The sequence below is a fragment of the Sycon ciliatum genome, chromosome 12, assembly GCF_964019385.1.
Source record: "Sycon ciliatum chromosome 12, ocSycCili1.1, whole genome shotgun sequence".
In the NCBI taxonomy this organism is placed as follows: Eukaryota; Metazoa; Porifera; class Calcarea; order Leucosolenida; family Sycettidae; genus Sycon; species Sycon ciliatum.
The window spans coordinates 28,756,702-28,779,617 of NC_088654.1; the positions used below are offsets into that span (position 1 = coordinate 28,756,702).

Here is a 22,916-nt window from a genome sequence, read left to right on the forward strand (position 1 = left end):
ACCCTGGGGGATACCATCTCCAGTCAACTGACCCTGGGGGATACCATCTCCAGTCAACTGACCCTGGGGGATACCATCTCCAGTCAAATGACCCTGGGGGATACCATCTCCAGTCACATGACCCTGGGGGATACCATCTCCAGTCACTTGACCCTGGGGGATACCATCTCCAGTCAACTGACCCTGGGGGATACCATCTCCAGTCACATGACCCTGGGGGATACCATCTCCAGTCACTTGACCCTGGGGGATACCATCTCCAGTCAACTGACCCTGGGGGATACCATCTCCAGTCACATGACCCTGGGGGATACCATCTCCAGTCAACTGACCCTGGGGGATACCATCTCCAGTCAACTGACCCTGGGGGATGCCATCTCCAGTCAACTGACCCTGGGGGATACCATCTCCAGTCAACTGACCCTGGGGGACACCATCTCCAGTCAACTGACCCTGGGGGATACCATCTCCAGTCAAATGACCCTGGGGGATACCATCTCCAGTCAAATGACCCTGGGGGATACCATCTCCAGTCAACTGACCCTGGGGGATACCATCTCCAGTCAACTGACCCTGGGGGACACCATCTCCAGTCAACTGACCCTGGGGGATACCATCTCCAGTCAAATGACCCTGGGGGATACCATCTCCAGTCAAATGACCCTGGGGGATACCATCTCCAGTCAACTGACCCTGGGGGATACCATCTCCAGTCAACTGACCCTGGGGGATACCATCTCCAGTCAAATGACCCTGGGGGATACCATCTCCAGTCAACTGACCCTGGGGGATACCATCTCCAGTCAACTGACCCTGGGGGATACCATCTCCAGTCAACTGACCCTGGATAAGGATACCATCTCCAGTCAACTGACCCTGGGGGATACCATCTCCAGTCAACTGACCCTGGGGGATACCATCTCCAGTCAACTGACCCTGGGGGATACCATCTCCAGTCAACTGACCCTGGGGGATACCATCTCCAGTCAACTGACCCTGGGGGACACCATCTCCAGTCAACTGACCCTGGGGGATACCATCTCCAGTCAAATGACCCTGGGGGATACCATCTCCAGTCAAATGACCCTGGGGGATACCATCTCCAGTCAACTGACCCTGGGGGATACCATCTCCAGTCAACTGACCCTGGGGGATACCATCTCCAGTCAAATGACCCTGGGGGATACCATCTCCAGTCAACTGACCCTGGGGGATACCATCTCCAGTCAACTGACCCTGGGGGATACCATCTCCAGTCAACTGACCCTGGGGGATACCATCTCCAGTCAACTGACCCTGGGGGATACCATCTCCAGTCAACTGACCCTGGGGGATACCATCTCCAGTCAAATGACCCTGGATAAGGATACCATCTCCAGTCAACTGACCCTGGGGGATACCATCTCCAGTCAACTGACCCTGGGGGATACCATCTCCAGTCAACTGACCCTGGGGGATACCATCTGCAGTCAACTGACCCTGGATAAGGATACCATCTGCAGTCAACTGACCCTGGGGGATACCATCTCCAGTCAACTGACCCTGGGGGATACCATCTCCAGTCAACTGACCCTGGGGGATACCATCTCCAGTCAACTGACCCTGGGGGATACCATCTCCAGTCAACTGACCCTGGGGGATACCATCTCCAGTCAACTGACCCTGGGGGATACCATCTCCAGTCAACTGACCCTGGGGGATACCATCTCCAGTCAACTGACCCTGGGGGATACCATCTCCAGTCAACTGACCCTGGGGGATACCATCTCCAGTCAACTGACCCTGGGGGATACCATCTCCAGTCAAATGACCCTGGATAAGGATACCATCTCCAGTCAGCTGACCCTGGGGGATACCATCTCCAGTCAACTGACCCTGGGGGATACCATCTCCAGTCAACTGACCCTGGGGGATACCATCTGCAGTCAACTGACCCTGGATAAGGATACCATCTGCAGTCAACTGACCCTGGGGGATACCATCTCCAGTCAACTGACCCTGGGGGATACCATCTCCAGTCAACTGACCCTGGGGGATACCATCTCCAGTCAACTGACCCTGGGAGATACCATCTCCAGTCAACTGACCCTGGGGGATACCATCTCCAGTCAACTGACCCTGGGGGATACCATCTCCAGTCAACTGACCCTGGGGGATACCATCTCCAGTCAACTGACCCTGGGGGATACCATCTCCAGTCAAATGACCCTGGATAAGGATACCATCTCCAGTCAACTGACCCTGGGGGATACCATCTCCAGTCAACTGACCCTGGGGGATACCATCTCCAGTCAACTGACCCTGGGGGATACCATCTGAAGTCAACTGACCCTGGATAAGGATACCATCTGCAGTCAACTGACCCTGGGGGATACCATCTCCAGTCAACTGACCCTGGGGGATACCATCTCCAGTCAACTGACCCTGGGGGATACCATCTCCAGTCAACTGACCCTGGGGGATACCATCTCCAGTCAACTGACCCTGGGGGATACCATCTCCAGTCAACTGACCCTGGGGGATACCATCTCCAGTCAACTGACCCTGGGGGATACCATCTCCAGTCAACTGACCCTGGGGGATACCATCTCCAGTCAAATGACCCTGGGGGATACCATCTCCAGTCAACTGACCCTGGGGGATACCATCTCCAGTCAACTGACCCTGGGGGATACCATCTCCAGTCAAATGACCCTGGGGGATACCATCTCCAGTCACATGACCCTGGGGGATACCATCTCCAGTCACTTGACCCTGGGGGATACCATCTCCAGTCAACTGACCCTGGGGGATACCATCTCCAGTCACATGACCCTGGGGGATACCATCTCCAGTCACTTGACCCTGGGGGATACCATCTCCAGTCAACTGACCCTGGGGGATACCATCTCCAGTCACATGACCCTGGGGGATACCATCTCCAGTCAACTGACCCTGGATAAGGAGACCACCTGGTAACAGAGACCATGTTTTGCAGGTCCCTTGAGCGGTGGTCGTCTTTCACAGGTTTTACTCTATGGTGTTGCTCTTCTCCTTCTACCCATGCTGTGTGTGCTGTTTGTGCTGTGTGTGCTGTGTGTGCTGTGTGTGCTGTGTGCTGTGTGCTGTGTGTGCTGTGTGCTGTGTGCTGTGTGCTGTGTGTTGTAGATTGTTAGCAAAGGTGACATGGCAAGACCAAACATCAAGAAGAGTGCTGATCTCTACAGGAAGGCTCTGGAGATACAAGTTAGTTGTACCGTGATCCCCAGCCGCTGGACAAATAATTACAGTCAGACCTTGTATAACCGCACACACCTGTTTTCCACAAAAAATATCCGGATGGGCGAGGGAACCGGATAATCGAACACACATACTGTATGTCTGCATGGCATATGCTGTAAATCGGTAACCAACGATTTTCTACCGGATGGCGAGGGATCCGGATGAAAGAGGACCGGATAAGCGAGGTCTGACTGTATCAGTATTCTACAGCTTGCTTGCGCATACTACTAACCGAAATTCTTCAGATCTTGCTGGTCTGGGTTAGAGTAACAAAAAGGCGAAGCAAAGTCCGTTAAATCACGACTGAATTTCGACGTGCTAGCGAAAATAAATTTCGTATTCTAGATTCATTCAGACCATCAGCACAGGTGAGAGCAGCAAGTGCATGAGTGCTATGTGGGTACATTTGCTACTGTTGTGGCTGCTGCTGCTGCTGCTGCTGCTGCGGCATCTCTTTCTTTCTAATGCTACTGCTGCTGTTGGTGATGTTAATGCATGGATTGATTCATTCTCTTCATTGTTCCTATGGTTGTGTTTGTATGTGTGTTTGTGTGTGTGTGTGTGTGTGTGTGTGTGTGTGTGTGTGTGTGTGTGTGTGTGTGTGTGTGTGTATATATCCTGCAGCCTCTGCATGCCCAAGGCCTGCTCTACCTAGCTGACAGTTTGGCACAGTTGAAACAAGATAGGGAGGCACTCAAGTATTTCGAAAAGTAAGTCGGAGACAAGCAAGTGTTCGCGTGCACGTAAACACGCACCCATACACCCACACACACAACCATACAAACGTGCACTTGGACGCACACACCCACACACACACGCACACACACGCACACACACACACACACACAAAGACACATACACACACGAAGGACAAGCGTGACACACTTGTGATGGAAGATGTCCATTCTGGTTGCTGCTCGTCATGGCAACGAAGTATCGGCCAGCTCTCGGCGCCATGAAGCAGCAAAGGGAGCAACACTTGTCTTATAGAGCATGTGTTTTGTGTGAACAATTAGACTCCAAACGTCAAAGACACAGCGGATAGCACCTAAGGTACGACGGGAAAACCTGGCGGAATGAGAAAGTTGTCATGGCGAAATATACACATGGTAGTTGAAGTTGCCCGTCCACCCACACATAAATGTGTGTTCAACTACCACGAGGAAACAAAGATCACCATGGCAGGCCCTATGAAGTTGCACAGAACAAGAGCAACGGCTCGAAAATGCTTGTGAGTGAAGAACTTTTTTACACTCTTTTGCTAAGTCCAGCCGTGAAAAACAAAACAACCTGTTCACCCAGGCGGAATGACGGAACAAGTTCCCGGCACACTTGGGTAGCATGGAAAATGATTTTTTGGAGAGCGTACAAAGCGGAATGCACACATCTGCACGCACATCACACGTCATGTTGATATACCGCAGCACTGTCATTAGGAAAACTGCCATTCTGTCGTGCTGTTGTGTTTCAAGAAGAAGGCAAATCCCCCGGGATGAGTACCTTGCCTCTCCGCGAATGAATTATGACATGTGAATGTGCTGGATGGATGCGCGCCTTTCCGTATCAACGTGTGTCAACGTCAATACGTCCTAAATGAATTGGTTAAGTGTGGACATATTTGACACACTGAAGTGTAGCCTTTTTCTGGGTATTATGGCATTCTTGTCGCAGAGGAAACTGTTCACAAATTTGACACATGCATGAAATACTGTATCCTGTCTGACTCATTTCTTCTACGCAGGCATTTAAACATCCATCCGAAGAGCATTGACGGAAACTTTGTGGCTGCTGGAATTTGGCAAGACATGGGTCGCCGTGGAAAAGCAATCGAGTTACTCCAGTAGGTCTTGAATGTCACTAGGTCATGGATTGGTAGTTCGAACTATTTTACAACATTGATGTGGCTTGCATTTTTTCCTTTTCTCCCCGCCTGTCTAATGTATCATGGGTGGGTGCTTGTCTAATGTATCTTGGGTGGGTGCTTGTCTAATGTATCTTGGGTGCGTGGCTGGCTATTTACATCTTGCGTGCGTAGTTGACAAAGTTGTTAGAGCATTGAACGTTCACACGATTATCACCGTCACGCGATTGTGGGTTTGATTTCTAAGGTGACACGTGTGAGAAAAGATCAGCACTGCCCTCACTGAGTACGTTCAATTACGCCTGTTAATCGATTCATGAATGGAATATGGTGCATTCAAGTTGTTCGATTCTCATGTCCTGAGCCCTGGAATCGGTTTGGAATCCATTCACACTGTTCACATTGGGTGATGGGAATAACCAAGGGTGATTCATAAATGGATTCAACATCGATTCGTGGGCATAATCGAGCACCCATACTATGTGGAGCTCTTCCAGTGAAGCAAGGCCTCTCTAACACATCCTGTCCCTACGGATAGGATTCGCTGTGGGCTGCCATCACCCTTTTCTACTGTCTCTTTCTCCAGCTGTCCTCATGTGTACGGTGTGTGTGTGTGTGTGTGTGTGTGTGTGTACGTGTGTGTGTACGTGTGTGTGTGTATATGAGTGTGTTTGTGTGTACACGTGTATGTGTGTGTGTGTGTGTGCACGCATGTGTGTGTACACATGTGTGTGTGTACGCGTGTGTGCATGTCTGTGTGTGTGTATATGTGTCACAGACGTGTTGTTGCCGTGTCCCCTCGTGATGGTGATGCCCTGTACAACCTCGCTACACTCTATGCTGAGGAAGGACACAAGAAGAAGGCAGTAAGTCACATGACTTGTCCGCGCATTGTGATGCAACCATACTGGTTATCCCAGGACTAGGAAAACTTCATATCCTCAGTACCGTTATCTTCAGGATGCCCGCTTTGGAGCCCAGCTGCCTGATGATCGTGACTGCGTGAAACTCGGAGTTGCAACGCAGCTTCCCCCCCCCCCCCCCACTCTCTCTCTCCTTGTATCCTCGGTACTGTAGTACGGTTAATTTCAGCGAGTAGAATTTTTAGCGTTGTCTGAATGTGGACCAAATGGACTAAGAAAGTGGTGGACACCACACAACTGCATTATAAAGAAAAAAAAGGGGGGGGGGGTGTCAACTGACAACCGCTCTGACGATGGGTGACTGGCCCGAAACGTCACTATTTTTTCGACGTCACAAAAGAATAAAGAATTTTTTATCCTGCGCATGCGCCGAGTGTGAATAGAGCGGTTGTCAATTGACAAACCTCTTTTCTTTTTTCCTTTTCCTTTTTCTTTTTTTGCACCAATTTGAAATGAAGTATATTAGCGATTCGAGTTTGAAAATTCGAAAAGTTCACCAGTACTGTGCTGGATATGCAAATTTCAATTGGCGCGGTAAAATGTTTGCGAAAACACTCCTTTCGCTAAAACCACTAAAATATCACCGGCGCTAAAATTAGCCGTGTGAAAGTACTCCGTTTCCTGTGCTGCAGAAAGTATTCAAAAATGCAGTGCATGGATGGATGATGTGTGGATTTCTTGGTTACTGAGATATAGCGAGCACACGGCTTGTTGTGATCTCCTCACATCCTGCATGTTGTGAAAGTTCAGCTAGGAGAGTGCACCCATACTTCACATTGGCCTCATGCCGTCTCTCTCTCTCTCTCTCTCTCTCTCTCCCTGGCTGTACACAATAGGCAACATCACTGAAGAGTTTGGTGAAGTTCAATGCCAAGGATCATGGCGCCCATTCGTTCCTGGCTGAGTTGCTGACAGAACTCGGAGATGAGAAAGGTGCATCAGAACACCGGGCCACTGCCGACAAGCTAAAGACAAGAATAAGAGAGTGATCTGAGAGTGGTCTGAGAGTGATCTGAGAGTGGTCTGAGAGTGGTCTGAGAGTGTCCTGAGAGTGATCTGAGAGTGATCTGAGAGTCTATCTCTAATTGATTTTTCATGGTTTCGGGTATCTTTGGGGACTCTCCACTTCTGTGATGATGGTACATCATTCATTGTTCCAATCCATCGTCACACTGATTTGTAGTAAAATGGTTATATTGAGAAGTGTAGCTGTTAGAAGTTGTCCATGTCCAGAGCGTTGGGTATACAGGTACTGCAAACACATTGGCGAACTGTCAAACTCGTCTGTTTACAAATTGCCTAACATTTCTACTGCAATATTCTAGACTCGGAAGGCCGCAAAGTTACACCTGGCACCAGTGACATCGTTCTGCAGCTGTCTGCCCTCACACCCGGCCACATATGCATTTGTATAATAGTGTATATTGTTTACAAAAACAGTTCGTTTCCCTGTCAGTTGTATGGGTACTGCGGTCGGGGCTAATGAAGTCCGTGCTAATGAAATCCCACCGGCTAATCCATAGCAGCACTGCATTTCCATCTCAAGTACATAATCCACGGTTCCGGCCAACACCCATGCGGGGGGGGGGGGGGGGGGACCCGCAGTGTCCGCATGCAGGGGCATAGCGGCTGGTCCGCCTTTGGCCGCACCACTTTTTCGCCTGGAGGGTGCCAAAAGTGCCCAGAATGCAGGATTTCAAAATTTTCCCGCGGGAGACCCTATACCCCCCAGCCCCTCCTCCGGCCGGACCACCTCCAACGGAGGTGCTATGCGCCTGACATGCACCTTGGCGCTACATTCAGCTCATGGGCCGGATTTCTTTGGCAAATGTACGTATCTTCTTCTGTGTGTTCGATAAACCCCGCTTGATCATACATGTAGTTGCCAGTTCCCTATCATATCAGTGTCTGCTCCAGAGCCGGGCCAGAGCGACCCATTTGCAGGGGGGGGGGGAGGGTACTGGGACCCGTTTGAAAAAAGAATACAGGGTCGGTTGGGAATACAAAGTCTCAAGGAGTCCTAAAATATTTACAACTCCCTGATGTATATTGGGCATTGTACATGTGCAGTAGCCGCACCTGAACATACCCGGCTATGACCCGGTTGCAAGAGTTGTGCCAGGTACACACGTACCCGGTTGCAAGAGTTGTGCCAGGTACACGTGTAGTACCCGGTTGGTTTGAAATCCTAGAGCACACACTGCATGTATCAATAGAAGATCTACAGCGATGACCATGCTGATACTGTTCCCAGTATTTGGAGATGATCAGACAATCTGATCATGCAACGACTACATGTACATGTAAGTAGTGGTGTATTGTCAATGTGGGACTGGCCTCGTCTGCATGCTAGCTCCGGTCTGCAGATCTGGGACAGTGGAACAATTTTTTTCTAAATTGTTCCTTAAAAGCTACATGTACGTCACAGCAGGCAGTCAGCTCGTGGTTAAGATGACATCTACACACACACCTACCATGATTATCATTAACGTACAGGCACTTCGGAGTACAGTCCAGGACAACGAAGAGGTCCGCGGCGCTCCACACGTGCACAGACTCAGCTGCCTCACTGCAGATGCTGGGGAATATGTAACAAAAATTGACTGAGTACGAGGTCAATATAGGAAATAAAAACCAACAAAAAGACCGAGGTGAAGTCGGGGTCATTTTGTTGGTTTTTATTTCCTAGGCTATGTTCACCTAGTACGAAGTCAATATAAGATTTATCACGACTAGCCAAAGCATGTGTTTAATCTCTAAAAAGGAGTCAAATGTAAGCAGTCAATAGCCCGGCAGTGAAATATGCAGGAATATTTTACACAAAGGCACACAATGAAAACCTTGGCAAATTAATTCCGTTGTGACTCAGAGTTTCATGGCTGAACCAATCATCAGACAACGATAATGGAATAGGAGGCAGCGCTGGTATATCTAAGTGGAGAGAGGTGTGATAATACGATAGCGAGAGGAGTAATCGCGTGAATGTATACAGGGACAGGTTATTTCAGAGGCAGATGCAGTAGGCGCAGGTCTAGCACTAACAAGTACGCGCTTAATCTCGCTCACACACACACACACACACATACTAACACGCACACACATAGTAACACCCACACACATACACACATACACGCACACACTAACACACACACACATATACACCCACCCACAACACCCTAACTTGCACACGGGCGCACGCACACACAGACACCCACCCACCCACAACACCCTAACTCGCACACGCACAAACACACGGACACACGCATATACACACACCTATAGACACATGTCCACACGCATACACAGGCATCTGCGTTCGTATGACAAATCTAAGCGCACACAAACTCCTGCAATCACGCATCAAAAAAACCCGCAGCGGTCATAGCTGTCTATGTAATAGGGGTGGCCAGCAGAAACTTGCGCTGGTGAGGGCATTTAGATACCAGCTCACTTCTCTTGTTTAGGGAGGTGGCTTTTGAAGCTTTCAGGATGTGGAACTTTTCGGTTAAGCATAGGCCACACTTCTTGCTGATGTTACTGTATGAAGGTGCTCTATCCTTGATCTCCCATCTGATGTCGAATCCGCGGTTCTCGTTTTTCAGATCCCAGATGTGCTTGGACAACTTAGTCGATGCGGCGTACTTTTCATGGCGGAAGTCCGAAGTGTGTTTGTTGTAGCGCTGCTTGAATGTGGTAGCTGTCATGCCGACGTAGGTCTTAACTTCGTTGGATGCTACATGCGCCTCGTACACGACGTCGGAAGACTGGCAGTCACCGTTGAGGGGGCACGACGCCTTGACCCGACAATTGCATGGCACAACTGGCGGTCGCGAGTGAAGTTTTGCAGCATTGTGCCTGTCCCTGTATACATTCACGCGATTACTCCTCTCGCTATCGTATTATCACACCTCTCTCCACTTAGATATACCAGCGCTGCCTCGTATTCCATTATCATTGTCTGATGATTGGTTCAGCCATGAAACTCTGAGTCACAGCGGAATTAATTTGCCAAGGTTTTCATTGTGTGCCTTTGTCTACGCCGCTCTGCCTGAATCAGGCATTGAGCACTCTTGCAGAACCAAAGCACATTGCCTCTGTGCAGGAATATTTTATTATTCAAAAAGAGGACCAAAAGTTTACAAGTTATCCGTTTTGTACAACACTAACGGTCATAAGCAGAATACTGTTGAGTCAAAAATGTGCAACAATTAGCACAAAACTGACTGATGAGATCATGACATTCAACGACCTGATGCTTAGCTGCATCACATCTAGAATGCGCAAACCAGCAGCCTTCCAACTTGGAAGGTTCTAAGTTATGAAGTGACGTAAGAAAGGGGAACCTTCCAAGTTGGAAGGCTGCTGGTTTGCGCATTCTAGGGACCGGCGGATTCTGCTCGAAAAGCAGTGAAATAATGGCAGAACCATACAAACCTTATGGCGGGCAATTCCTCGAATTCTGCTCCATGTTTTTATCCACATACCAAACATGCATGAAACTTACCAGAAAAAGTACCGAATTCTGCCAATTTTTCTGCCGGCAGAATACGCCGGACCCTAGCGCATTCTAGACGTGATGCAGCTAAGCATCAGGTCGTTGAATGTCATGATCTCATCAGCCAGTTTTGCACATTTTTGACTCAACAGTATTCTGCTTATAACCGTTAGTGTTGGACAAAACGGATTACTTGTAAACTTTTGGTCCTCTTTTTTTCAATTTTAATCCTTGGTTCTCCATCCGAGTTTAATTTTGGTATGTTGAAAAAGGGGAAGGACAAAATGTTACGAGTTATGACTAACTGTCCACCAACGTAACCAGAAGCGAGTGCGACAAAATGGCACAAAACTGACAAGGAGTACTGAGACATTCGGCGACCTGACACCTACATGATTGTACTGTAAAGTGGATAAGTGTTGGTGCTAGGTGTCAGGTCGCACTCCTTGCCAGTTTTGCGCCTTGTTCAGTTGTTGTTGCACTCGCTGACTGTATAAGATCTGTGTGTGATCTGTGGAGAGTTGACTGTATAAGATCTGTGGACAGTTGACTGTATAAGATCTGTGTGTGATCTGTGGACAGTTGACTGTATAAGATCTGTGTGTGATCTGTGGAGAGTTGACTGTATAAGATCTGTGGACAGTTGACTGTATAAGATCTGTGGAGAGTTGACTGTATAAGATCTGTGGACAGTCAGTCATAACTCGTAACATATTGTCCTTCTCCTTTTTCAACATAATAATAATTACAATTGGCTCAACATCCGAGTTAAACTTTGCACACCTGATGAGCCGTCATGACCTATACGGCGAATGTAACAGTTTGAAGGTCTGTGGAAAAGACAATGCTTGCTCAAGGCAACACAACTGATATAGGGCACTTCGTGCCCTTAGGTGATAACGCGAGTTCTGACAGGATAGGGAAAGGTGCAAGATACAGAGCTAGAGGGCAGATAAGGTTAGCACTAACAGGAAACTGTTACAGCGAAACGTACGTCGTGTGGAACTACTTGTTATTGTACATAACTAGTCTCCTTCATACATGATAGTGGAGTTCAGTAGGATGTTGACGTTTCGGTTTGTCACAATTCATCTTCGCTTAGCTTCCCCCTTCTATGTTTATTACATAAACTTGAGCCTCCCAAGTAAGTTGAGTGGTCTGTTGCTTTGCGTCGTCGAGTTGTAGTAAGGCCGGTATGTAGTCTGACTAGTTACGTCATCATCCAGTAACGTTTGGCATTCTTTGTTGACGTGATGCGTAGCTCGTGCACTTCTTCGTTGCGCTTTCCTTCCCCTCTTGGACCTTTCCGAACCTGAGCCTTCCAAGTTGGAAGGTGGTTGATTTGCGCCTTGGAGAAGTGTTGGAGCTAGGTGTCAGGTCGCCGAATGTCTCAGTACTCCTTGTCAGTTTTGTGCCATTCTGTCGCACTCGCTGACTGTATAAGATCTGGTTCGTTGGTGGACAGTTAGTCATAACTCATAACTCGTAACATTTTGTCCTTCTCCTTTTTCAACATAATAATAATTAGCTCAACATCCGAGTTGAAAATGTTAGTGCTCTACGTTGTATGTATGTAATATTGACTGAGTACGAGGTCAATATAGGAAATAAAAGCCGAGTAAAAGACCGATGCGAAGCCGAGGTCTCTTACGAGGTCATTAATTTCCTATACTGACCAAGTACGAAGTCAATGTACATTGTATTCGATTTATCACGACTAACCAAAGCATGTGTTCAATCCCTAAAAAGGAGTCAAATTTCAGCGGTCAATATAGCCCTAAGGAGTGAAATATGCAGGTTAGGTATAGCAACAATTTATGGTAGTCAATACAAAGGGAGTGATAATGATTACGGACGGTATGTTGTAGGCAAAAATGATCTATGGCCTTGGGTAAAGATGCATGTAACGAGTTACAGTACGTGTTATTTCCGACATGACACGTCAAACAATAAATTATTTGGCGTAAAACTCCAATTTCGACGTGAGCGCGCGCTACATGCAGGTCGACCGGTCACGTCACCAGTGGTCACTCGTGTTGTCATGGTTGTTCTTCGACGCTCGATCGATCCGCGACTACCACTAGTAGTAGTACCACTACCAGTAGATCTACTACCGTACTGGCAATAATTAATGCCCTGTCAAAGGACCCAAGCCGATCCCTGGCGGAGCTCGACACGGAGCTTTTCGCGACGTGTTTCACGGGTCAGGCCCTCCCCAATTGCAGCATTTGCAAGAAGGTGGGGCACTTGGCCGGAGCGTGCACCTCGGCCTTTCGCGGCAAGCAGGCGAAAGAGAGTGCAAGCACTAAATCAACCGAAATCTGCCGCCGCTACAATCACGGCGCCTGCAGCGGCCCATGTCGCTTTCGACACGCCTGCCTCTTCTGCTCAGGCTCGCACGCCGTGTCAGCCTGTCCAGCCAAGAAATAAGAACGAACAGCAATCAGCCCCGGCACCACTTTCTTGCATTCGCCCACCCCCTAACACCCCTATGAACATTGCTGCATTACACCCCAACACCCCTATCAATATTGATGCATTACACACTGAATTGCTGGCGCACCCTAATCCTGCATTTGTTCATTCTCTAATTAGCAATTTACGTGCCGGCTGTCGTATTGGGTTCACCGGACCCCGTGATGTGTCCGTACGCAGCCCGAACTTGTCTTCAGCGGCAGCACACCCCGAGGTCGTCGACCAGTACCTGGCCACGGAATGCAGTCGCGGCCACACCGCTGGCCCCTTCAACGCGCCGCCATTCGTCCATCTGCGCACCTCTGGCGTAGGTGTGGTCCCCAAGAAGTCGGGCGGCCACCGGCTCATCATGCACCTGTCCGCCCCCGATGGGAACAGCGTCAATTCGTTCATTGACAAGCAGGCCTATCGTTTCTCCCTAATTACGATTGACACGATAGCAGACCACGTGCGCAGGACGGGCCCCGGAGCCCTCCTGTCTAAGGTGGACCTGAAGCACGCTTTCCGACTCTGCCCCGTGCACCCTGACGACTGGCCGGTCCTCGGCATGTTATGGAAGGGCAACTACTATTTCGACACTGTCCTGCCATTTGGCCTACGCTCCGCTCCCAGTCTGTTTAACTGCCTGGCTACCACCCTAGAATGGATCCTCCGTAATAACTACAGTATCCCTGCACTGGAGCACTATTTGGATGACTTCGTATCAGTGTCTCCAGCAGCCGAGTCTGTCACGTCCTCTGCGGCCGCGACCCACAAAGCCACTATTCTGCAGGTCTTCGCAAAACTGGGTGTCCCAACAGCAGACGGCCCGGACAAAGTTGTTGGCCCCGCCACCTGCCTCACAGTGCTTGGCATCGACATTGATTCAGCGGCAGGGGAGCTGCGGCTCCCAGCCGAGAAGCTCCGTACATTGCGGCAACTCCTAGCAGCCTGGGCCACCCGGCCATCAGCGTCCAAACACGAACTCCAGTCCCTCGTTGGCCACCTGGCGTTCGCCGCCAAGGTCGTGCCAGCCGGTCGTACGTTCACTCGCCGCCTCATCGACCTGTGTTCCTCAGTCACCAGCCCTGCCGCGGCCGTCCGCCTCACCAGCGAGGCTCTCGCCGACATCAAATGGTGGCAGGAGTTCCTCCCACTATGGAACGGAAAGGCCCTCCTACGCGACCCCGTATGGTCAAAGTCCCCGGACCTGGAATTGTTCACCGACGCGTCTGGCAGCGGTTTCGGCGGCTTTTACCAGGGTCGTTGGTTCGCGGGCACATGGTCAGCGGCGCAGCAGGCCCCACCGTACACGTCCATAATGTGGAGAGAGATGTGGCCCATCGCCATTGCCTGCCAACTCTGGGGCCCCCACTGGGCACAGAAGAAGATCCTCCTGCACTGCGATAATTCAGCAGTGTGCACTGCCTGGGAGTCCGGCACATGCCGACACGCCGGGGTCATGGCACTGATACGCAGCACCATGCAACTCACCGCTCGCCACAACTTCTGCCTGCTCGTCCGTCACATCGCCGGCGTCGACAACAGCATCGCAGACGCACTCTCCCGGGCCCAGTTCCAGCGCTTCCGCCGTCTGGTTCCCGACGCGGAGACTGCCCCATCGTCACTCGCCAGTGCCCAATCCGACAACAGATAGTCGCATCCGTCTGCAGCTGGCCAGGCGCCCCAGCCGCCAATTTAAGCTCCCAGCAATCCCAGCTACCACTGCGCAGGCTCGCCGTACGTCCGTAGTCCCCCCAGCCCAGCATCTCGCATCTCTGCTCTTTTCTTGTTGTTTTGTTTCCCCCACTCTACTAACCCACCTACAATTTCCGCTGTCAATGATTATCCATGCCTTCGCCGGGGCGAACCCTTCATGGTCTATCTTACCACTCTGTGTGCTTAATGGGCTTATCCGGCCCCTTAGAACCCCCCCCCTTTTTTTTTTGGGAGGAAGGGGGGCCGACACCCCGCAGGCCCCGAGCCGGCGACCGCTGTACTCGGGGGCGCTCCATATGTACGCTATACGTGTGGCCCGCATGGCGCAAACAAAATATGGGCCAGGCACCGTGTTGCCATGCTACCGAGGCAAATTGTAGAGGGCGTTAAGCCTACCTAGCAGGTGTAGGTTTGCCTGTATACTAGGGGCACGGCTCCGTGAGCCTGATCTACTCGCTGTCTTGTGCTCTGCGTGTACATCCAGGCTCGCAAGCCGCGCGCATAACATCCCGCCAGATGTCCACCTCCCGCCGGAGGATCGCCTACAGACACCACCGCTGCAAGCAACGGCTCCGCGAGCCTACGCTTCGCCGCCCGCTGTCTTTTAGTATTGTTCTGTGTGCCTATCCAGGGTCGCTAGCCCCGCTCGGATTACATCCCGCTGAACATATAACTCCCGCCGGAGAATTGCTTACAGACACTGCCGCTGCGAGCTGCGGCTCTGCCGAACCAAGGCTGCGCCGCCCGCTGTCTGTTGTTCTGTGTGTCTGTCCAGGGTCGCCAGCCCCGCTTGCATAACATCCCGCCGGATGTCCACCTCCCGCCGGAGGATCGTTTACCGCCGCAAGCCACGGCTACGCAAGCCAACGCTTACGTGCCAACCCCATGCGTCCACCCGCAAGGCTAAGTACCTATGGGTTAGGCCAATAGCAGAGGCTCCCACCCCGCGGGGCTGGGGGGAGGGGGCGCTCGGGTCGTATTTGCATTAGCCCCACAGCATGGGGGCGAACCTCGGCCAAACCAGTACCGGAATGCCCCGCCGAGGTCAGGGGGGAGATCTTCCACTAGCATAACCCACGGGTCCCCTGCTTACAATCCGCAGCCATGCCGCCGGGCCAGTGCGTTCCGGGAAGCGGGCCGCTGTTCGGCGACCCGGCGCAGCACGCATACACCGCAGCTTGGCCGCCGCGCCACCCTGCCTGTTTAGGGAACATGCTCGTGTGCGGACGTATGCGTGTGTGCGTTTGTGTTGCATGCGCTTGTGCCTGTGTCCTCCTAGGCTCGCTAGCCGCCGCTCTCTCAGCGCGAGCAGAGCACCTGATTGCCAACTCAGTAGCCACTGGCACACAGCGCACGTACGCCCCAGGCTGGCGTGCATTCTTGGAGTTCATGGGTCGCATGCGCCGCGACGCACATCACCCAGATCAGAACGACGTCCTGCTGTTCGCTGCCGCAATGTCTCACTCAGTCAGCGCCAGCACTCTGAGAGTCTACCTGGCCGCGATCAAATACCACCTCCTCCGCATGGGAGGCCCGGTCGGGGTTACATCCTCTAACCGCATCACAGCCCTGCTCAAGGGCTTGGAGAGGGAGAGAGCGTCACTTCCCAGGCATCCGTCAGCACGCCCTCAGCGCCAAGCGATCACCGTCTACCAGTTGAAGGCTCTCCGCCAGTTCTTGGATCGGACCTTGTACTCCCCGGCAGACAGACTAATGCTATGGGCTGCTCTGACGACAGCCTTCCACGGCCTGCTGCGTGTGAGTGAGTACACGTCGCCGTCACCACACGGTCCCGGCAGCCTCAAGACGCTGAGGCGCGAACACCTCCGGCTAGCCCAGCAGGAGGCCTCTCTGCAGCTCCAGAGGACGAAGACGTCTCAATTAACAACAGGCGGGGAGGTAGCGCTGCATCGCTACGCTGACCCCGCACTATGTCCCGTCCGAGCCCTGCAGGCTTACATTCGGTCCAGCAAATGGAGCAATGACAAGCAACCCCTATTCAAGTTTCAGGATGGTCGCCAGCTCACGCCGAACGACATCAATGCTGTCCTACACAAAGTGCTAGGTCCAAGCATCAGCAGCCATTCCTTACGCGCCGGGGGAGCCACACACATGGCGGATCGAGGCGCACCGGAGTATGCCCTGATGGCTGCAGGCCGCTGGTCCAGCGGGGCATATCGCACGTACATTCGCAGGCCCGCAGGCATGCCACAGCACTACTAGAGCTTGCGTGTCGCAAGCCAATCGGTACCTTTATTGGAGGCACGGGTGCTGCCAATGGGCGCCGCATAGTGCACGCACATCGGCACCATTGAACTATTCATGTGTACTAAGATTTAGTGTTCCGCTGCCATAGCAACCTAGTAGTACACGTAGCCGTTCCGACGGCGCAGGACCCCGCGGGTCGCTTCTGCTGTCCTTGCCTCTCTGATGCGTGATATGTGTACATCATTTATAATCATGACCTCATACTGAGTATATGTACGTCATACTTGATTACCGATCACAGGCTCATGATTATTCATGCTGGAATAAACGCTTGCGACACCCCACAGGCTCGTCTCTCTTGTGTGGTATGAGGGTTAAATGTTGGTTTGCGTTGCGCAAACCGCAGTTAAACATGTCACAGAGCCGCATCTCCCGCATGGAGATGCCGTCCGCGGACACGCCAAAACCGCCCAAACCGGCCAAGTCTCATACGAGCTCCGCTAAAGTCGTACGCACTGCCGGGCGCCCGCGTGGGGCCCCACGCAAGCATTTGCAACCGCGACGCGCGTACGGCATGCCGTATAAGCCACCTATCAGCCTTGGGTGCAAGCTCACCCAAGGCCACCCTCGCAAGGCAGGAACAAGTAAAGACATTCACCAGTTGTTTGTTGTGCCTGCCCGCCGCAGAAATTGTTTCCCACCCTCCCGCACCATTTAAAAGGCAGGAGGCACGGATGCTGCCAATGGGCGCCGCATAGTGCACGCACATCTGCACCATTGAACTATTCATGTGTACTAAGATTTAGTGTTCCGCTGCCATAGCAACCTAGTAGTACACGTAGCCGTTCCGACGGCGCAGGACCCCGCGGGTCGCTTCTGCTGTCCTTGCCTCTCTGATGCGTGATATGTGTACATCATTTATAATCATGACCTCATACTGAGTATATGTACGTCATACTTGATTACCGATCACAGGCTCATGATTATTCATGCTGGAATAAACGCTTGCGACACCCCAAAGGCTCGTCTCTCTTGTGTGGCATGAGGGATAATAATAATATGTTGCCGCAGTGAGGCCATGAAGGCACATGTTTGCCGCACGCAGGGCGTTACATGCAAAGTCGCACAGGAGCCGTTACACAGGTTTCTATATTGCCGCAGTCCTTTTTTTGCTATTGCCGCATCACTTTTTTGCTATTGCCGCATCATTTTTTTTTGCTTTTGCCGCATCATTTTTTCTTTTCATCCACATTGAAGGCACAGAAATTCAGTTGCTATCCAACTGTTACAAACCCGACGGCAAAGGGCGACAACGATATCATAGAAACTTCTGCATTGTCACAAGGAAACTGGTAAACACATCGCTCTTCTTCGCAAAACGACCTCGGGAAAGAAACCATTGAGATCGCCAACCACTGAATGATGCTTGGGCGTGATTTTCTTCACGCCGAAGGCGAATAGAGACTTCTGCATTGTCACAAGGAAACTGGTAAACACATCGCTCTTCTTCGCAAAACGACCTCGGGAAAGAAGAAACCATTGAGATCGCCAACCACTGAATGATGCGCCTTCGAGTGTCAGGACTTCCTGCTGCGTCCAGTTTTGAACTTTTCACCACGCGGTACACCACCTAGGTACACGTGCTTTCACAGTTTTCCGCCTTTTTTTTGCAGTGCAAACTGCAATGAAAAGATCGCCGCACCCCGCCGGACGCGCGTTACGAACTCAACGAAAATTTGTCGCACTAGCCTGGTCGCGCGTTACGCCGCAACCCCCTGCGTTACGCGTTACGCGGCAACATAATAATAATTGCCAGTACGGTAGTACTAGTGCCGTGGTACTGTACTAGTACTCGGTACTAGGCAGTACTGAAGCAGTAGATCTACTAAGTAAAGGAGTAGATTGTTGTGGGCCATGCATGGGGATACATTGATGACTACAGTGAGTACAGACTAGGTTTGCCATGACTGTGGTTTCTGCAAAATTAATAATGTAGATAATTTGAAGACACGCTCGATTCTCCTGTGAGTGTGAGGTCTGACGATGGCGGAGGATCTCAAATTACCAGCGTCTCTCCTGAAGGCGCAGAAACGATTGCGTGATGCAGTCAAGGATCGTGGTGTGCAGATCAGCGGAGGTTTAGGAACAGATAGGGAAATAGCTTTGAGCGAGCTCTTTGTCAATCTTACTCTGCTGACGAAGGATGAATTAGAAACACTTTTCAAGAGCGAGTCGTTCTTTTCCTCCGAATCTGAGAGAGCACGCCAGCTAAATGCTATCAGAGCAGCTCAGGATGGAAAGTCCGCAAAGACGCGTGGCATTGAGCTTAGCGAGATCTTCTCTGACACAGGTAGCGATAGTGCAAAGGACCAAGCAAGTGCCAGAGGAAAAGTTGATTCCGAATGTGGACTTCTGTCTCGTGCAGCTAGCAACGTGTCCATTGGAGCGAAAAAGAATAACGTGCTAGCGTTTGGCAGTGCGGGCAGTGGCAAATCTACAATCTTCTTTCTAATGCTGGAATACCTGTGGGCTATAGATTCGCTGTTGAAGGAGAAGATTGATCTTGTCTTGGCTGTTGAACTACGACGTGCTAAAGTGCGATCTGCAAATAGCCTGTGTGAGTTGCTGGAGAGACGGTTCTCTAGTTTGAACATGAAGAAAGATGAGCTGGTGGAGATCGAAAGTTATTTTTGCCGTCATCCATCACGTCTCTGTGTTGTACTAGACGGCATAGATGAATGTAGCCTTGAGCACTGCAGTGAGTTCATGCAAGACATGCTGTTGAGAAGGAGCAATGTCGATATGCATGTAGTGGTCACATCTCGACCATGCGCCGATGCGTACAAGTTAAGCCAATGTGGAAAGTACCATCAACAACTGGAGGTTATCGGATTCTCACAAGAGAACGTGAAGACGTACGTGAGAAAAGTGGTGGGTGGAAAACAAGCGGAGGAGATGCTGGAGAAGCTGCATGCACAGCCGGACATGCTAGCATTGATGGGAACTCCATTATTTGCTGCTCTGGCATGTGAACTGTACCACAACGGACGCGGCTTGGCGAAATCGAGCACTGCATTGTATGAGTCGCTACTTCTACGTGTGTTGGAGCGGAAGGCGGGAAAGTTGCTAAAGTCGTTCGCCGAGGCGGATACACGGGAGTTAGAGTTGCTGTACGAGGTCTCCCGCTTTGCATTTGCAATGTTGTCAGTGCAAAAGACCGTGTTCAGCGAATCGGAAGTGAAAAGCGCCGGTCTAAGTGATGCCGCTCTTCAGCTTGGACTCCTGATCGCTTACAAAGACGGCAGCTCGACTGAAAACCGACAGTACCGCTTCGCTCACCTGTCCCTACAGGAGTTCATGTCGGCATGGTATCTGTCACGCGAAGTGCTGAAGGACGAGCACGACGCGGCATGGCTGGTGAAGAGAGTCGGTCATTACAGTGGTCACATGACAATGTTCTGGCGCTTCGTCATTACACTGTTACCGCGCAAGCCCTCGTTTGTCGTCATGGAGCATCTCTGGCGGCTAATCTGTGAGAAGCGTACATCGTCAACATCGGACACTGCCGACTCTCGTCTTGTGGCTGACATAGCCAGCTACTCCCATCGTAAATCTGCACGTCCTGGTCTACAAAGGATGCAGGCCACGCTTTGTGCCACGCTAACATATGAGAAAATGAAAGAACTGGCCGAGAGGCTGCTGGAGGAGACGTGCGGTGAGGGCAACGGCTGCCAACGTGTCGAGAGCGCCTTGCCACGGGGGAGAGAGTTGACGGATGAACTATTTCTGTCAACTCTCATCGATGTGTGGAAGAAGGATGCAGTGGATCCCAACACGGAAGTATTCCTCACTGCTGTGCGCAACGTCAATCCCGGCACGGCATTACAATGCGAGCGTGTGATGCGTCCAAGCACCAAGACACCGGTCCCATCATCCACCGAGGACGCTACTGCTACTGCTATGCCTGCAGTTCGTCCAGCGGAGTCGACCGAGGAACGGCGCTACCTGGTTCATCTTCTGGTGGCTCATCATGAACACTGCCAGTATCAAGGTGCGTCCTGTGATGGTCATTGTTCATTCTTTTCACAAGTGTTTCACAAAGGCATTAGCTTTCGTTCTGTAAGCCGATCTCTTTTTGATTGTGTATCTATTGGGCACTTTATCAGCACACATTATTGCTTTGATAGCAGTGCCATTGATTTCTTTGGCTCTGGCTGTGGTAATGCTGGTCTGCGACGCGTTGCTGCTGGTCTGTCGCACTGCAAGGGTGTACGCACGCTAGATCTTACCTTCAATGCATGTGACGATGGCAGTATACTGTCGTCCATCATTCAGTCTTTTTCAGGCAGTCTAGTGGATGTCAATGTCAGTTATAATCGTGTAGGTAGTGATGGTGTTGTATCAGTGTGTAAAGCATTGTCTACTTGTTCTAAGCTGAGTAAAGCCGGTGTGTCCCCTTGTGTAGGTGTACATGTACCTGTAGATGTTGTTGTCCCTCTGTCATGTGTTAGTGAAGTTGTTGAGTCATGCCCTAACCTGTGTACGCTGTATGCACAGGGGTGTGGTTTCCAGTATGATGATGATTGTTTGGAAAGGTTTGTCAGAGCTGTTCAGTCTCATGCTGTGTTGCGTACACTATGGGTTTCACGCTATCTTCCTGAGAATGCCATTTTGCGGTCCCGGCTTGAGCAGCTTGTCCATGACCCTACCTGTACCCTGTCCTCAGCTGGGTGATGGTGATGACTGTGTTAGTAGTATGTGTACATTATGTGGGTGTGTAGATGATTAGTTTCCTGATTCGTCTCTTGAGCACAGACCAGCAGCAGCAGCAAAGCCTAGACCAGTTCATTTGTCTACCTATCTAATGTACATAGAGAAGACACTACGGTTGTCCAACTTGAATTTTTTCTATTGATTGAAATAATTTCCATGTCTATACCCCACTCTCGTAGTACAACCACTGTAGAGAATACATTGTATTTTTTCTTACTAGCTCTGCTTATAACAATCTATTTTCCCCGAGTGTGTGTTTTTTTCTTGACTATTTTTGCTGTTCATGAACTCGTATCTGGCTAACTAATCACGGCCAAGTTGTAATATTATAATGTACAAATGGAATACCAATCCTAGTTCGAATCTACTGACGATCAAATGTGCTGTGCGTGTCTTTGACATTGTGTGATACTGGACTGTACGTGCGTGCATGTGCATGTTTGTGTGTGTGTGTGTGTGTGTGTGTGTGTGTGTGTGTGTTTGCGTGCGTGCGTACGCGCGCGGGCGCGCGTACGTGTGGCCAGGAAAGCCGCTTCAATCAGCTGTATGGTGTAGACCAGGCGAAAATTCGTTTCGGGCAATTCATCAGCCTTGCGAGCTTTTGAATGGTGCAGTACCAGCACATAACTCTAACATAACTTTTCGCTATCATCGCTTCCGCGATGTGTGTACGTCAGCGAGTGTGTCTGTTGGGGGCCGGGTGGAGTGTGTGTGTGTGTGTATGTGTGTGTGTAAGATGATATGGCTTCTGCTGTAGCATCGCTATCATTGCCTCTGGCGATGGGCGTCAAATGGTCAATGGTGTTGGTGTATGTGTGTGTGTGTGTGTGTGACCTGAAGATCAATCGTGGCTGGCAGATAGAGGAGCACATCTCCTCTCTCAAGGTTTGCAAGATGTGGGGCGATATGGAGGAGATCGCGGATAAAGTCAGAGTCCGCAGAATTCGATGGCTTGGCCACGTGTCCCGCATGCAGGATCGAATCCCTCGCCGGCTGCTGTACTGCGCGTTATCGTCCAAATGTCCACCGCATGGACGACGTAACCACTGGAAGGACTCCGGAAAGTGCGACTTGATGGCTGTTGGCGTTCCTCTGGAGCAGCTTGGTGACACACACACGCACACGCATGCCCGCACTCGCGTACACACGCACGCATGCACGCACACACACCTGTCCTGTCCTATGGGGCTGTTAAGTGATGACGTCACAGTTCCTTCGATAC

General features: G+C 51.0%; 3 protein-coding genes across 3 annotated transcripts in view; all 3 read left to right on the forward strand.

Moving 5' to 3' along the window:
• Window positions 1-7,565, forward strand: part of LOC135828903 (uncharacterized) — a 31,835-nt gene extending 24,270 nt beyond the window's left edge. The window contains exons 8-12 of the mRNA XM_065341336.1: window positions 3,148-3,225; window positions 3,886-3,971; window positions 5,003-5,101; window positions 5,901-5,988; window positions 6,882-7,565. Coding sequence (XP_065197408.1) covers window positions 3,148-3,225; window positions 3,886-3,971; window positions 5,003-5,101; window positions 5,901-5,988; window positions 6,882-7,034 — 504 coding nt within the window. The 3' untranslated portion in view covers window positions 7,035-7,565. The remainder of the gene's footprint in view (window positions 1-3,147; window positions 3,226-3,885; window positions 3,972-5,002; window positions 5,102-5,900; window positions 5,989-6,881) is intronic.
• Window positions 7,566-13,031: 5,466 nt separating this feature from the next.
• LOC135828125 (uncharacterized) lies at window positions 13,032-14,651 on the forward strand. Its single transcript, XM_065340557.1, has one exon. The coding sequence runs from the start codon at window positions 13,032-13,034 to the stop codon at window positions 14,649-14,651; it is 1,620 nt and encodes a 539-aa protein (XP_065196629.1).
• Window positions 14,652-15,711: 1,060 nt separating this feature from the next.
• On the forward strand, window positions 15,712-16,936 carry LOC135828126 (uncharacterized). Its single transcript, XM_065340558.1, has 2 exons — window positions 15,712-15,757; window positions 15,993-16,936. The coding sequence occupies exons 1-2, from the start codon at window positions 15,712-15,714 to the stop codon at window positions 16,934-16,936; spliced, it is 990 nt and encodes a 329-aa protein (XP_065196630.1).
• The last annotated feature ends 5,980 nt before the right edge of the window (window positions 16,937-22,916 follow it).